We start from the raw sequence: 16619 nt of genomic DNA, 5'->3' as shown, positions 1-16619 counted from the left end.
AGCAGCACTGTTTATGACAAGACTTATGGAGTGTTTAATCCTGCAGCCCTGAGAAGGCACTGAGATAAACGATCCCACAGCAAACAGTTCAGTTAAGAGGCTAAAACAGGAGTCTACAGGAGTGAGAGAAACAACATCGTGTTTGATCTCAGGTGTGTTGAATTTAGAGTACCGAACATAGAGTTTCATGGGTAGTCAGACTGTAACTTACACTCTACAACACCACTCACTAGCTGCTGGGAGTGAACAGAAAAGTTATAAGGGCAAAAGGATGCAAGAAATTACCCAAGACCAGTGGTAAGGTAGGCAAGGAGAGGTCCTCAGAAAATGCCCGTGACTAGACTAGGGCACAGAAATACAAAGTAGTGCCAGAAATGTAAATACTACTGGAGTTTGTCTGTTTTATGCCCTGTGTGTCCCCAATAACTAGAAAGTGCCTGACTGATAGCAGGTTTCTGATAATTACACCTCCTGAATAAACAGTCAAGAAACAGGCAGCAAACCAAGAGCTCAGAGAAAGAAAGGGAGTTTCAGCACAGGCCAACGGTGCTCCATATGCAGTAGTGCAGGATGAGACGCGAGAGATCTGTGGCTTTGAACATTTTTCCCTTTTAATTCTGTTGGTTTTGTCATTGGTTTATGTTGATGTAGCCCTGGCTGACCTGGCGTGCCCTATGTAAGCCAGGCTGGCTTCAAACCCAAAGCGATCCTTTTGCCTAAGCTTCCTGAGGCTGAAATTCTAAGTGTACACCACCACAAACTGGATTTGCATATCTAGTGTCACTGATCTCCAAGGAGTTTCAGAGACAAGAGCAGAAGCTGACAGCAGCACAGACTTCAAGGCAAACAGGTGATGTGGAATGCAGCTGGTGCTTGTGAAACACGGGTAGTAGAGAAATGATCAGACAGCAGCTTGGAAACAAAAGTGGGTTATAAAAGACTGAGGAAGCCGGGCGGTTGTGGCGCACACCTTTAATCCCAGCACTTGGGAGGCAGAGGCAGGCGGATCTCTGGGAGTTTGAGGCCAGCTTGATCTATAAGAGCTAGTTCCAGGACAGGAACCAAAAGCTACGAAGAAACCCTGTCTCGAAAATTTAAAAAAAAAAACAAAAACTATTTTATTACATCTATTTCTTTGTATGTCGTATGTCTCTGTGCATGTAGAGGTCAGAGGGCAATGGAAAACTTTCAGAGTCAGTTCTGTCCTTTCCACCATGTGGTCCTGGGGATAGAACTCAGGTCCTCAGGCTTGGAAGCAGTCAGCTTTACTGGCTAAGCCATATTCCTTATCCTCATCTGATTTCTATAATCCCCATGTGGGGGCTATTCCACTCATGATTGACAATTTAGCAGAAAACTGTTCTCTATAGTACTTTAAAGAAGTAACTCCTCCAAATTCTTATATAACCTCTGAATACTTACTTCCTCTTCTCCTTCATCCTCTAAGTCATCATCATCATCATCTTCTCCTTCTTCACCAAGAGGTGGAGGTAAAGGGCCAAGGATATCTTCATCCACAGTATGAACCGGTTCTCCTACCGTTTTAGGGGGTAAAGGAGGGCCAATTAACTCATCATCAGATGAATCACAACTGTCTTCACTGTCACTGCTGCTTGTGTCCCTGAAAGCACAGAAACAGACACTCTTTGCCTCTGCTGCTGCAGACCCTTTGCCTCTCCAGGGCATCTCTGGAGACAGCTAGATTCTCAGGAAATCCTACCTCTCCTTATAATGGATGCATCTTTCAAATACTTTCATATTTGTGAATTCATTAAGTCCAAACATTAAGTGAATAAATGTAGTATCCAAAATTACTTTATCTTGCCTGGCATGGTCGTTCATGCCTTTGATCGCACAACTCAAAAAGCTGAGATAGATTTCTGAGTTTATGGCCAGTCTACTCTACATGGAGATTTCCAGGCTAGCTAGGGTTTCAAAAGAAGACTTTGCATAAAAAAAGAAAAAGAAAAAAACCTTCAAACACCAAGCACTATCCTTTAGAGCTTGATTAAGTCATTATCTCCCATAAAGAGACAGGAGAACAGCAGAATTTGAAAGAAAACTACAGTAAATTAATCCAGTAAAACCACTGAGATAACCAATGCATTTAACTATTAACTGCATTTAATCTGTTCGCTGTAACCAAAGGATAAATAGAGCCATCCATGTTGAGGAAATTAACATTATTCTAGAACTTTGGAGCGCAAATACTAAAACACAAAATATTTTCCAACGCTAATCCAAGAGTTTCACATTGTTAAAGCACTAAATACTGCCTTCTAAGAGTCTAAAAATAACTTGCTCTGAGCCTTATGCTAATTTCCAGTCTTTTTTTTTTAATCTCACATATCTGAAACGGTTTCTCATCTCACTAAGGTCTTTATCAATTATCTACAGGCATTCTAAAGGCCACAAACCTATTCAATATACTTCTTTTATGTTTAGTTTTGGTTTTTGTTTTTTGAGACAGAGTTTCTCTTTGTAGCTTTGGAGCCTGTCCTAGAACTCGCTCTGTAGACCAGGCTGGCCTCGAACTCACAGAGATCCGCCTACCTCTGCCTCCTGAGTGTTGGGATTAAAGGCATGCACCGCCACCAGTCCAATAAACTTCTATGTCACCCCCAAAGAGCCAGCCAACCCTACCTGTACAAATCTTTCAACTTTCTAAGGCTGAAGTCGCACTGACTTCTTCCTCGGGTACCTTGGAAGTAGATGTCTCTATTTTGCCCATTACTTTTCACTCGGCAGCTAAATGTTTGATAGACAGAAGTCACTCGATAGCTACTTGAAAGAAAAGTAGAACTTTTGTTTTCATCTAGGTTTAGCACTATAAGAAATATAGTCTAACATACATGTCATCCCTACATAAAGAGCTAGCAACTCTCCAAAACAGACGTAATCTGCAATAGCAGCACCGGGGCCTTCTGTCTAACTGCCCAGGGTAAGGCGAGTTCACCATGGGGGTCTTTGCTGTGTTGAGTCACTCTCCCAGGACCTTGTTAAATGGTTTGTCACCCCCTCAAAGGCTTCAGAGCTCGCCTTCTACCAATCACCATTAACCTAACTACCTTGTTTTGTTTATCTTCATTTCATAATGCTGATCAGCTATTCAGTTGTTCACTTTTGTTATCTACTTCCTTAGTGCTCTGCCCCATATGAACAGAGCCAAAACAGAGCTGTGACTGCTAACTGCTATAACCCACTGCCTAACAGTGTTTACCCACAGAGGATGCTCAATATATACTAAATAATAGCTGGATAACTTTATACTTAGTTACACACACTGCCCTAAAGTCCAGTTTTCCAGAAATCACAGACTTTTTAATACAAAATTATCCTGTCACTGAGAACATTAAACTAAAATGTTGATCTTTAGCAGCTATGGGATCTAAATTTTAATAACATTCCAAATTTTTTAGAAACTATTTTTTAAAGCAAGTAGACCTTATTTATTTATTTACTTATTATGTATTCAGTATTCTGGCTGTATGTCTCCCTGCAGGGCAGAAGTGGGCACCAGATCTCATTATGGATGGTTGTGAGCCACCATGTGGTTGCTGGGATTTGAACTCAGGACCTCTGGAAGAGCAGCCAGTGCTCATAATCACTGAGCTATCTCTCCAGTCACACAGAAACTATTCACATGGTATGTAATACTGACTCCCAACACACTACTGAAGACAAAATAATCATCATCATCATCTAGTAGTTATTTAAGAAGATACAAAAGCTGAGTCAAGTGACATACGCATTTAATCCAAGCATTCAAAAGGCAGAAGCAAGCAGATCTCTGTAATCTTAATAACAGCCTGATCTACATAGTTGAGTTCCAGCCTAGAGAGACCTTGTCTCAAACAACAACAAATATATATACATATGTGTGTGTGTGTGTGTGTGTGTGTGTGTGTGTGTGTGTGTGTGTGTAATATAATAATGGTCAAACATGAAGGCACACATCTACAACGCTAAGACTCCAAGAGAGGAAGGCAGGAGTATTATTGTGAGCTCCAGAACATTTATGATTACAAAGCAAGCCTGTGCCTCAAAAATAAATACGTAAGTAAATAAACTAAAGTAACTAAACAAAAATAAGATTGTGTATGTGTACATAATCAGGAGTAGTACAGAAGATGATCAGATGTGAATTCAAATTGTAAGTAGCAATTTACCACCATGTCTATCACTAAACATGATGTCACATGCCTATAAAACCAGTCCTCAGAAGAAGAGGCAGAAAGATCAGAAGTTCCTGGCCAGCTGACCAACCTGAGACCCTATGTCAAAAACCAAGAGCTGGGCCGGGCGGTGGTGGCGCACGCCTTTAATCCCAGCACTCAGGAGGCAGAGGCAGGCGGATCTCTGTGAGTTCGAGGCCAGGCTGGTCTACAAGAGCTAGTTCCAGGACAGGAACAAAAAAAGCTACGGAGAAACTCTGTCTCGAAAATAAAAAAAAAAAAACAAGAGCTGGAATCACAACTCAAAAGTAGAGCATTCAGCTGGACGGCGGTGGCACATGCCTTTAATCCCAGCACTCGAGAAGCAGAGGCAGGCAGATCTCTGTGAGTCCGAGACCAGCCTGTAAATTCCAGGAAAGGCTCTAAAGCTACAGAGAAACCCTGTCTCAAAAAAAAAAAAAGGAAAGCATTCACCTAGCATGAACAGCCATTACTTGTTCACAAGTACAGCCTTTCCAAAACTGTGCACTAAAAAATAGTGCTAAGTATGTCACAGAGGCACATACTGTCAATTCCAGCTAGTTTGGAAACTAGAAACATACAGAAGTTTCATCTCAAAAACATTGAGCCCACCCTCAAGATACGAAAATGAAAATGATCACCAAATCATAAATGCTGGAACATCCCTAGATAAAATCTTGGAAACGTATTTGATTCTATGATGTAATCACAAAGATGAACCAAAAATAAATTCTAAAATAGCAAATAACTAGGCTTCTATTTAAACAAAATACATGGAACAAGTATATTTTTCTCCTAAAACTCTATAAATAATGGCAAATAGTTATTCAAAAGGGTATGATTTTTTTCATTTTTGTTTATGACACAAAGTTAGATGTTGTTGTTGCTGTTGTTAATTTTCGGATTCCAGAGCTGACTCCCAGCATTTTCACAGCCTAGCAGTACACAACTGTCCGGAGTGGAGAAACAGTATGAATGAAGGAATGAATAAGTGGAGTATTGCCTAAATTAGACTAGGAATGTCTAGAAAAAGAGAGTTTAGGAGAAGAGAAGCCTTTAGAGACATTCAGGCACCTGGATGCTGGCTTTGGGTGCTCTCTGACTGTGCTTGAGCTTGATGATGCTGGTTCCACATCTTCAATGTGTTTCCTTAATTCTTTTTCTCTGTTCATTTCTTCCTCTTTTTCTCTTGCTTCTGAAGATTAAAAGTAAAAATAATTTCCAACAGTTAGACTTTGGAGTTTATCAATATTAGGCTGAAAATTAAGCCACAGAAAAAAATATGACGAGAGTGCTAAGAAAGCAACAGGCTCACAGCCTGGCCCCCCCCTCAGCGCACATCACCAGGTGTGACAGCACATACCTACCTGTACACTCAGCACCTGGGGCCCTCCTCAGCGCATATCACCAGCTGTGATAGCACACACCTGTACACTCAGCACCTGGGACCCTCCTCAGCGCACATCACCAGCTGTGATGGCACACACTTGTACACTCAGCACCTGGGACCCTCCTCAGCGCACATCACCAGCTGTGATGGCACACACCTGTACACTCAACACCTGGGAGGTGGACGCAGGAGTTCAGTGTCAGCAGTCTGGGTTTCATGAGACCCTGCCTCAACAAAATAAAATCAGGGCTAGTTAGATGGTGCAGCAGTAAAGGAGGTGTGGCGGCACACACCTTTAACCCCAAAACTAGGGAGAAGGAGGCAGGGGGATCTCTCTGTGTTTGAGGCAACCCTGGTCTACAGAAAGAGAACTCTAGCCAGGGCTCCATAGTGAGAGCTCTTGCAAAGAACACAGGTTCCCAGCAGGCACACCAGGCAACACATGACAGTCACTCCAGCTTCAGGGGAAACTGACGAATCTAGCCTATAAAAGATCTGCATCTCACACAAACATACCCACACACAGACACACACAATTAAAAATAATAAAAAGTACTTTTTTATAAAAAGTGACCACTACATTATCAATAACAGCAACAACTAAACAGCCTATGACAAAGCCACCATGAGAAAAGTTAAACAGAGTTACAATGTAACATAGCAATTCTACTGCTAGGTGTAGGAGAAACTGAAAAGAGAGTCCAAGAGTATTTATTCTCTTGTAGTTTCTTTTGGTTTTGGTTCTTTTTGGTTATGAGCCCAGCCTTTAACGGCTGAGCCATCTCTCCAGCCCTGGTTTTGGTTCTTTTGAGACAAGATTTGACTAAGCAGTCCTGGCTGGTCTGAAGCTTGCTGTGTAGACCAGGCTGGCCTCTGATTATCAGTATATCTCTCAGCCTTACGGTCATGAATTATAGTCATGTGCCACCCTATTTGGTTTTGAAAACAGAATTTTTCAGAGGTAGTTGTTCACCCAAAATCATAGCAGCATTACTCCAAAAACCTAAATCTATCTAAAATAGTAAAGCAAATTGTTCATGTACAGATGAATGGGTAAGCAAAATGTGGTATATATCTATACAATAAAGTATAATTCAGTTTTAAAAAGGAAGGGTATTCTGCAATGGATGAATGCCAAAGAGTCTATTCTAAATGAATTAAACAAGTCACAGAAAAAGATAAACACTGAATATACCAATGCATTAGCATATGATGTACAAAATAACCTACAACAGTCATAAATCAAACAGAAAATAGGATAATTAGTTGGCAGGAGCTAAAGAAGAATAAGAAATCATTAATTTTTAAATATTTATTTATTATGTATACAGTATTCTGTCTGTGTGTATGCCTGCTGACCAGACCTCATTACAGATGGTTGTGAGCCACCATGTGGTTGCTAGGAATTGAACTCAGGACCTTTGGAAAAACAGGCAGTGCTCTTAACCGCTGAGCCATCTCTCCAGCCCAAGAAATCATTATTTAATGATAAAAAGTTTCAGTTTTATAGGATGAATAGAGTTTCAGAGATGGACTGTGGCTACAGCTATTCGATATTATACAATTAAAAAGGGGACAGATGGCTCAGCAGATAAAGATGCTGTTGCCAAGCCTGACCACCTCAGTTCAATAGCCAAGACCCAACACCTGCAAGTTGTCATCTTTGTGCAGTGGCCTATACCTACTGCCCCCCTAAACACACAACCAATCAATCAATAAGTAAGTAAATAACCAAATATATAAAAGTGATTTTAAAGGTTTTAATAGAGGGCTGGAGAGATGGCTCAGTGGTTAAGAGCATTGCCTGCTCTTCCAAAGGTTCTGAGTTCAATTCCCAGCAACCACATGGTGGCTCACAACCATCTGTAAAGAAAGAGGTCTGGCACCCTCTTCTGGCCTTCAGGCACACAGACAGAATATTGTATACATAATAAATAAATACATATTTTAAAAAAAGGTTTTAATAGAGCTGGGTGGTGCACATCTTTAATCCCAGCAGAGGCAGGAGGATCTCTGAGATCTAGGTCAGCCTGGTCTACAGAGTGAGCTTTAGGACAGTCAGGACTATGCAGAGAACTCTGCCTTGAAAAATGAAAAACAAAGTGTTAATAGTTAAGGCGCTGGAAAGAGTCCTCAGTTAGTAAAGTGCTGCCCTGCAAGTAAGAGGCTCTGAATGTGAATCCCAACACCCATGGCTTTTAACGCTGAGCTCAGGCAAGTGCACTATAGTCTCTGTGCTGGGAAAGTGGACACAAGCTCATCCCTAGAGCTCCCTGACCAGCCAGCTCCAATTCGGGGACAGAGGCTCTCTGAGAGGAGCTGGGGGAGAGGGAGCACACACCTTTAACCCAGCCTTTGGGAGGCAGAGATAGCTGAATCTCTGTGAGTTCCAAGTTAGCCTGGTCTACATAGCATATACCAGCACAGTCATGGCTAAAAAGAGACCCTGTGTCAAATAATAATAATAAATAAATAGAGATTGATAAAAGAAGACATCTAATTTCACCTCTGGCTTCCACGTGCATATACAAACACACACAGAGAGACACACCAATTTTTTTTAAATGGTTAAGCTGGCCAGGCATGGTGATGTATACCTATACTTTCAATACTCCCAAGACAGAAGAACTACAAGTTCAAGATCAGCCTGAGCTATACAAAAAGATCCAGTATCAAATCAAGACAAACAGTTTCAGATGACAAATGTTTGTTGTATTTTATCACAACTTTATACACAGGAAAAGATTATTATCAACCTAAATGACCAACAGAGAGAAAAAAATTAAACAAAATTAATTAAATAAAGCATCTCAATACAGTATTAAATACAGGCAAAAAAAGAGTGAAGAGCATTTATACTATAGGATATTATAGGAAAGAGGGAAAATTATCAATAGACTGTTAGAACGAATCTCTATTTTCCTCTTCATTCATATTGATGAAACAACATGGTAGTAGTATTACATACTACTGCGAATAGAGATGGAGAATATAGATACGCTAAGCAAATTTTGTGAAACACAAATGCACTATGTAAAAAGACAGACAACATATTGAGAAGTGAAATGTTGGGTAACTCCCTTCTCAGTGTTTTAGGCTGGAAGAACTCACTCATTTCTGAATTCCCTTTACCAGAACACCAAAATCATGAGGAATGCCCAACTATACTAAGTCTTACAATAAGGGGTTAGTTGGTTTGCTTTTAGACACAGAAAAGTTATACAAAAGAATTTTTCCTCTGCTAATCTCACTTGGCAACTGGGAAAGGCACATAGGTAGCAAGGGAATTATATGACTAGTTATACTTTCATTTGCTACCGTCCCAATAATCTAACTTTTTTTTCTCTTTAAGCAATAAAGCTGAGAGTATTTGCCTATACTTAAAATCCCAGGGCTTGGGAGGCAGAAGCAGGAGGACTGTCAAGAGCTCAAGGCCAGCCTGTGCAACAAAGCGAGACCCGGTCTCAAAAAACCAAAACAAAAAGAGTATTATATTCTTTGGGTCATAGAAGACAAGGAACAAAGAGATAGCAGCAATATTTAAAAGAAACTAGTCTTTCAGGTAAGAACTCTCAAGGAAGAAGCAAGGCAAATAATGGTCTTTCTGTGCTCTCCACTGAACAGTGTGGCCATGAGTCAGTATTCTGATGGTGAATGTGGCTGGACAAGATAAAGAACAGAAGCTTAGGGGTCAGTTTAAGGAGTAGGGCAGCTTCATCCCCATCCTCTTTGTCCATCTTTCCTCCTGCTGGAAGATGGGGACATTTGTTCTCTAAACTCTGACTCCCTCATGGGTTTTAGAGCATATTCTGTTCCTAATCAGGATACTAGAGAAAGACAGAAATCATTAGTTGCCTATGAAATCCCTTTATCCTTGTTGAGGAAGCCATTCTTTTTTTTCTGCAAGTAGGATGACATCATGCTTCTGGTCATGCTTGGCCCCTCCTCACCCAACGAAGGCATAGCTCCATTCTATGTTAAATGCATTGCTCAGGGCTGGAGAGATGGCTCAGCAGTTAAGAGCACTGGCTGCACTTCCAAAAGTCCAGGGTCCAATTCCCAGCACCCACATGGCAGCTCACAACCGTCTGTGACTCCAGTTCCACGGGATCCAACACCCTCACACAGACATATATGAAGGCAAAAACACCAATGCGTGTAAAATAAATAAATTTTAAAAAATGGATTGCTCTTTCAATGGCCAATTTTGGAAGTGACTTGCTATACAATATTATACGTATTAGGTATACATTTTTTATTCCCAAACAGATATTCAAAACAGTTCCCCATGACTATCATGTGCTCATCTGTGTTTGACAATTCAAAATTCTGACAGTTTGGGGTCATGAAGACAGTAATCCGAGGAGAAACAGAAAAGGGAGGGCAGCTTCATGGCCCTCATACCAGGACTCAGAAGACAAAGGCCCCATGCTAGAATTCTTATTCTAAGAGATACTGAACTTTTCTTTACATGAGTCATTCTTAATTGGGTCTTCTATGATGTCTCTGCAAGAAGCCAAAAGCATGCTGCCATCAGCCCTACCTTACCGCAAATGAAAGTCAAAGCATGGATGGAGCTTACAGAGTGCAAGGTGCTTTTAAAACTTTCCTACAAATCAACTTTTGTAACAATCTCTAAAGAAAATTGTCCCACTTTCCAGGTGAAAACTCCAAGGCATAAACTTGCCCACTTAATAGAAACATTAGTTGCCTCAGCAGCAAAATGAGATGTGGGCTGACAACTGGATCCTTCTTTGATGTGATCAGACTCCAAGCGGCTGTAAGATTAACTGACAAGCATCCCTACCTTATTTTATAGTGAGCATGCATCTCTTCAAAGGCTGGTCAGGGACAACCTTCACCACTTGCTGACCACCCACTACCAGAATTTCCCAACAGTGATAAGGACAAATTACTAGTCTCAGTCTTGTGAAACATTTTATTCTTTTTTTTTTCCAACTTTTGCCAGGCCTGGTGGTGCATGCTTTTAATCCCAATTCACAGGAGGCAGGATCTCTTTGAGTCCAAGCCCAGCACAATCTACAAAGTCAGGTCAGACAGCATTATATAGTGAGATCCCATTTCAAGAAACAAACAAACAAAAAAGAAAGGTTAACTTTTGTTTTTACTGCCAAAACTTCACCATTTCAATTGAGGGATGTTTTATGCTAATCTATTGCTTCATTAGATCAAATGGGAAAAAATGGGGATTCAAGGAAGAAACTGTAGAGCAAAAAAATAAATTAGTGTTTTCATTATGGGCTGATGAGAAACCAAACTAAATAGAATTCCACAGACTGTCCCTGCCCTGGCATTTTTACCCAATATAAACCAAGCACAGTGAAAGCTCTAAAGACGCCTTGCCTTTACAAAGCCAGCCTCCTCCACACACATTTTTTTCTTCCAAGAGTCTTGATGTCACTTTTGGGTAACCATTTCTCTAATACATCATATTTTATGCAACTTTAAATTGACAGCCTATTTATCTAAATAATAGATAATTAATCTAAATAATAGAGTCAAATGAAAGTAATCTAGAACCTAAAAACTTCAGTCAACCACTGGGTAACCACTTAACTAGAAAGAAAGTAAATATCAGGTAAGGCAGGCATCGTGGTTTGTGCTCGTTATCTCCGCCCTCCACAGGCAGGAAAAGGATTACTATGGGCCTAAGGCCGGCTTCAGCTACACACACAGCGAGTTCCAGGGGAACCTTAACTACAGAGACCTTGTTTCAAAATAAAAACAAAAGTCAAGACAACAAAATTACTAAGAATATGAGTCTGAATATTCTAATGTGATATACCCATAGGAATTAAATGTGAAAATGTCTCACTTGTTTATTTATCTTACTAGCTTCCCGTGTCATGAAGAATCACTAAGTTTAATCTATTTAATAACAAAACACTAAGAAAACAAAATTAGATGTTAACATTTAAAAATATTAATCACATTAAATACTGACAATATAGCTATTATGGACAAAGCTGGGCATTCTAATTATGAAAGCAAACAAAAGTAAAGAGATTTAGCCTCAAAACATAGAAAATATTAAGCTTGTGATATTTCTAAAGTACTGACAGAACAAAGGTATGAATAATTCTAGGCAAAGGTAAGACAAAATCTAGATCAGGGGAAGATGTAGGATTTAACTAGAGAAAAAAAATTGTTGAGGTTCAAAAAAAGTCTTAGTTTCTAAATCTTTCTTCAGTATTTTCTCTTCTCAGACATTAAAACACCCACTGAAATCATATTCAAAGCCAGGCATGGTGACCCACATCTATAATCACAGGGGAAGGGAAGTGAAGCCAGAAAGATCAGGAATTCAAAGCCATCCTCAGTCACACATCAAGCTTGACTTTCTCCTTTAAGTCTGATTTCAATAACAAAGGAAAGACTTCAATATCAACCATACGAATCATGACGCATATTACAATTGTCCATTTTTAGAAAAGAGTTAGGGCCAGAAAGTTAACCGTTTATAAAAGCACCTGTTAGAGGGTGGAGAGATGGCTCAGTGGTTATGAGCACTGGCTGCTCTTCCAGAGATCCTGTGTTCAACTCCCAGCAACCACATGGTGGCTCACAACCATCTATAAAAAGATCTAGTGCCCTCTTCGGGCCAGCAGGGATACGTGCAGGCAGAACTATATACATAATAAATAAATCTTTAAATAAAAAAAAAAAAGAAAGAAAAAGAAAAGAAGAAAAACACCTGCTGCCAAGCCTGTTGACCCAAGTACAACCCCCATGTCCTACACGATGTAGAAACAACTCCTACAAATCATCCTGCCCTCCCCACCTACACACACACAAACCATTTTCTGAAGTCAGTGAAATTGTATATCAGCTTTAATTTTATAATCTCAGTATAATTTAATGGCCAAGGTTGGGAGAACACAAAAATAATGTCTTACGCCGCTAACAATGAATAATTTCCTACAGAATGTGATTACTTCTGTATATATATAAACATTTCAAACAGCATACTAAAGCTAAAGAGAATCCTGGTTTACTTTTTCAAGGAATTGTTCAATAAAGATTCACATCAGATCAGCAGAAACCACAGTCAGAGTCAAACCAAGGATGTGGTACTAGGCCAAGAAAGTTCTACGCAGTGAATTTATCCACAAACTTTTTTTTAATATACAAGCCTTTTAATTCCTCAAAACCCCTTAAATAGTGTGCATACATGCTTCAGAAAAAAAGCTTACAGAAATTAAAAGGATACATAGCAGTCCTTTACAGGGTACTGTGTCCAATGGTTTAGCCTACCCAAGAACTTGCTGAGGATATCATACCCTCCTAACAGGGTCAAAAATGGAAATCCTATCCAGTCTTCCTCAAGAGGAATGAGGAGCTGCTTTTTAAACCTAGATTCTCCAACTTTAAATGTCAAGTTCTAACAGGTTGAGCCATTTAAAACTATCTCCAAATAAGAAAAATTTGATGATTAAAGCAGTATTTGGGTTATTTGATTATTAAAGCAGTAGTTGAGCTTCACAAAGCCTTGGGTTCCACCCCCAGTACGACACAAAACCAGATATCTACCTCTGTACTGCTGGCACATGAAAAGCAGAGACAGTAGGGTCAAGGCTATGTATATTCTCTAGGCCAGCCAGGGCTACATAAAAATAAATAATGGATAGATAATTATTTTATTAAATTATTAAATTGAATCCTAAATTCAATTTCATCTCCTCAAATATGTATTAAGAATCTACACTGCCAGGAACTACATAACTTATTTAACTATAACAACTGCTGACCAAAGATTTTGTATGAGATCCTTAAACACAAGATTTGTCTGATAGTACAGATACTAAAATCTTGTGTTTGAAGTATTACCAGATACACCCAGAAGGCAAGGGGTTTTCGTAGTTTTTTTTTTCTTTTATTGTTTCATCATTAAAATTGACCTTTTCAGATTTATTGGAGTACAATACAAAATATATTTTGTCCTAACGTTCCTAAAAACCTTAAGATTTCCTGAGTGATCAGAACTGTCTTTTGTTACTTACTAGGACCACTTTTGATCACACCATCATTGGCTTTACTGGAGTTAGGGAGAGTCCCTAGCTAGCCCGCTACTGTGGGAAACTAAGTGCACTGAACAGGGAGTCAATCTATAAAACCTTCTGAAAAGTACTAAATTGATATATCTCAACCTGCTGAGTATGCAAGGGAAAGTATGGAACCCCCGCCCCTCCTGCACCCACCTAACCCACTGAATCACTTCACATGGCTGTTCATCTGGAGCCTCTGGATCCCCTATCAGATATCCTGCATAGCAGATGTTTACATTATGATTCACAACAGTAGAAAAACTGCAGATATGAGGTTAGTAACATAATAATTGCATGGCCGGGGGTCACCACACCATGAAGAGCCTTAAGGAGTTGCAGTGTTAGGAAGGCTGAGAACCACTACTCAACTCTTAGTCAGCATAAGAGTTTCCCAGGGACCAGAAACAAGAACACATTCTAGATGGATGCCGAGCATCTGAAACTGAAGAAATCCTACGGCTTCTCTAGGTAGATGACATCAAAACTGAACTAAATTCCTGGACACTCAGCTGGTGACAAGAGATCGCCTATTTGCTCTCCAATGAGAAATTCTCACACATCCTGGTACTACAAGTATTGAGATGGAAAAACAGTTTAGTTCATCCTTTTAGGAGGTACTGAGTTGTTCATTTTTTCTGCCCACCCCCACCCCCATGCTTATGAAGACTGGAGATCAACTTCAGTAGTCTTTGCCCTCTACCTTGTTGTCAAGTAGAGTACTTTTCTTTTACCACTGAGGATATCAGACTAGTTGGTCCACGGGTTCCAAGGATTCTGCTGTCTCCATGTCCATGCTCACTGTAAGAGCACTGGGATTAGAGATGCATGCTACCCCGTCTAGCTTTACATGTAGGTACAGACTTACATACCATTAGACATGATGGTACATCCCATGATCCCAAATCTAAGACTAACGTAAGATGGTTGAGAGTTTGAGGCCAGCCTAATGAGACTTAAGACTGTCTCAAAAAACATGAACAAGGCTGGGCAGTGGTAGCACACACCTTTAATCCCAGCACTCGGGATGCAGAGGCCAGTGAATCTGTGAGTTTCAGGCCAGCCTGGTGTACAAAGGGAGTTCCAGGACAGGTTCCAAAGCTGCACAGAGAAACCCTGTCTCAAACACACACACACACACACACACACACACACACACACACACACACACACAAAACCATCAACAAGGATTACTTCGCTGCTTAACCATATGCTAGGAACTGGGGTTCAACTGGGGGCGGGCATGCAATGGAAGAGGGATAAGATACTAAAAATTATTTTTTTTAAGTGAGCAGTTTATTGAGAGAAGGGTAAAGGGAAGGGAAGAGGGAAAGAAAAATACAGAGAGAACAGGGAAGAGCAAGATATTTATTGATAACACAACATGACTAAGATTTAGTTCAAAATATTTAGAAAGGAAAATTTAAAAAACACTAGCCATAAATAACCTTAGTAGTTTATATAAATAGTAATACTTGTGGTTTTGAAATTTCTCAAAATGAAGTTTCTTTAAAAAGAAGAAAAAAAGGGGCTGGAGAGATGGCTCAGAGGTTAAGAGCACTGCCTGCTCTTCCAAAGGTCCTCAGTTCAATTCCCAGCAACCACATGGTGGCTCACAACCATCTGTAATGGGGTCTGGTGCCCTCTTCTGGCCTGCAGGCATACACACAGACAGAATAGTGTATACATAATAAATAAATAAATATTTAAAAAAAAAGAAGAAGAAAAAAAGAACTAATAGTAATAGTAACAACAAGGCATGGCGTCACATGCCTTTAATTCCACCACTTGGGAAGTAGAAGTAGGGGGATCTCTGCAAGTTAGAAGCCAGTCTAGACTACATACCAAGCTTCAGACTATGTAATAAGACTCTGTCTTAAAAAAAAAAAAAAAAAAAAAAGAGGTGTGATGGCACATGCCTTTCATCCCAGCATCCAGTAAACAAATGCAGAAAATCTCTATAAATTTGAGGCCAGCTTCATCTACCTGACGAGTACAAAGACAGCCAAGAATAAATTGTGAGAACCTGTCTCAAAAAAATGTTACATGATGAGGCACATGTCTTCAATCCCAGCACTCAGGAGGCAGAGACAGGTGGATCTCTGTGAGTTCGAGGCCAATCTGGCCTACAGAGCAAGTTCTGGGACAGCTAGGGCTGTTATACAGAGAAACCCTGCTGGAGGGGGGCAGGAATAGCTGCCTTTCCGTCACACATAAAAGGCTTATTTCCAAAGATAATAGTTTCAAGTTCACTAAACAAATACTAAATATTTACTGCTAAATAATTCACCATTTTAATTTTTGAGCATTTTATTTATTATGTGTATGAATAATTGCTTGCATGTATATTGGGCACCATATATGTGCAGTCTCCACAGATGCCAGAAGAGGACGTCATATCCCAGGGATTGGAGTTCAGAGTTGTGAGCCATCAAGTAGGTACTGGAATTCCACCCGGGTGCCTTGGAAGATCAGCTAGTGCTCTTAATCACTGAGCCACTCTCCAGCCCCACAATCCATCATTTTAAATCCAAAACCAACAACTGAGCTGAGTGGTGCACTCCTGTAATATCTGCTACTCAGAAGGCTGAGACCAAAGGATAACTTGGCCCAGGAATTCAAGCCCACCCAGGGTAACACAGTAAGATTCCCATATCTCCTTCATTAAAATTGAATTTGGGGTATAATCAAGAGATTGGTGGCTCATTCTTATAGTCTCAGCATGAGGTAGATGATACGCTGGCAGAAGTCAAAGCCAGCTTGGTCTGCATAAGGAGTTCCAGTCACCCAGGGTGACAGAGTGTAACCCTGTCTCAAAACTACAAAACAAAACAAAACAAGAAAATAAACAAACAAGACTCAAGAAATCAACATGACATCACAGCACTGATTTAAATGCAGTTGTTCCCAGACTCCAGACCTTCTTCTAGTGTAAGAGAGATCTGAGTTAGATCCAAAGAAAGCACAGCA

General features: G+C 40.1%; 1 protein-coding gene across 2 annotated transcripts in view; it reads right to left on the bottom strand.

Moving 5' to 3' along the window:
• Wdr70 (WD repeat domain 70) overlaps nucleotides 1-16619 on the bottom strand; it is a 212197-nt gene that overhangs the window by 190985 nt on the left and 4593 nt on the right. Inside the window, exons 4-5 of one of the 2 annotated variants that reach the window (XM_075975932.1) lie at nucleotides 5271-5391; nucleotides 1423-1621 (exon numbers count right to left, since the gene is read on the bottom strand). In XM_075975932.1, the coding sequence (XP_075832047.1) occupies nucleotides 1423-1621; nucleotides 5271-5391 (320 nt within the window). The remainder of the gene's footprint in view (nucleotides 1-1422; nucleotides 1622-5270; nucleotides 5392-16619) is intronic. The other variant, XM_075975933.1, reaches the window with a different exon arrangement.

The sequence above is a fragment of the Microtus pennsylvanicus genome, chromosome 6 (assembly GCF_037038515.1).
Source record: "Microtus pennsylvanicus isolate mMicPen1 chromosome 6, mMicPen1.hap1, whole genome shotgun sequence".
Classification (NCBI taxonomy): domain Eukaryota; kingdom Metazoa; phylum Chordata; class Mammalia; order Rodentia; family Cricetidae; genus Microtus; species Microtus pennsylvanicus.
The sequence above is the reverse complement of the archived record's forward strand: the minus strand, read 5'-3'. Positions and strand labels throughout refer to the sequence as shown.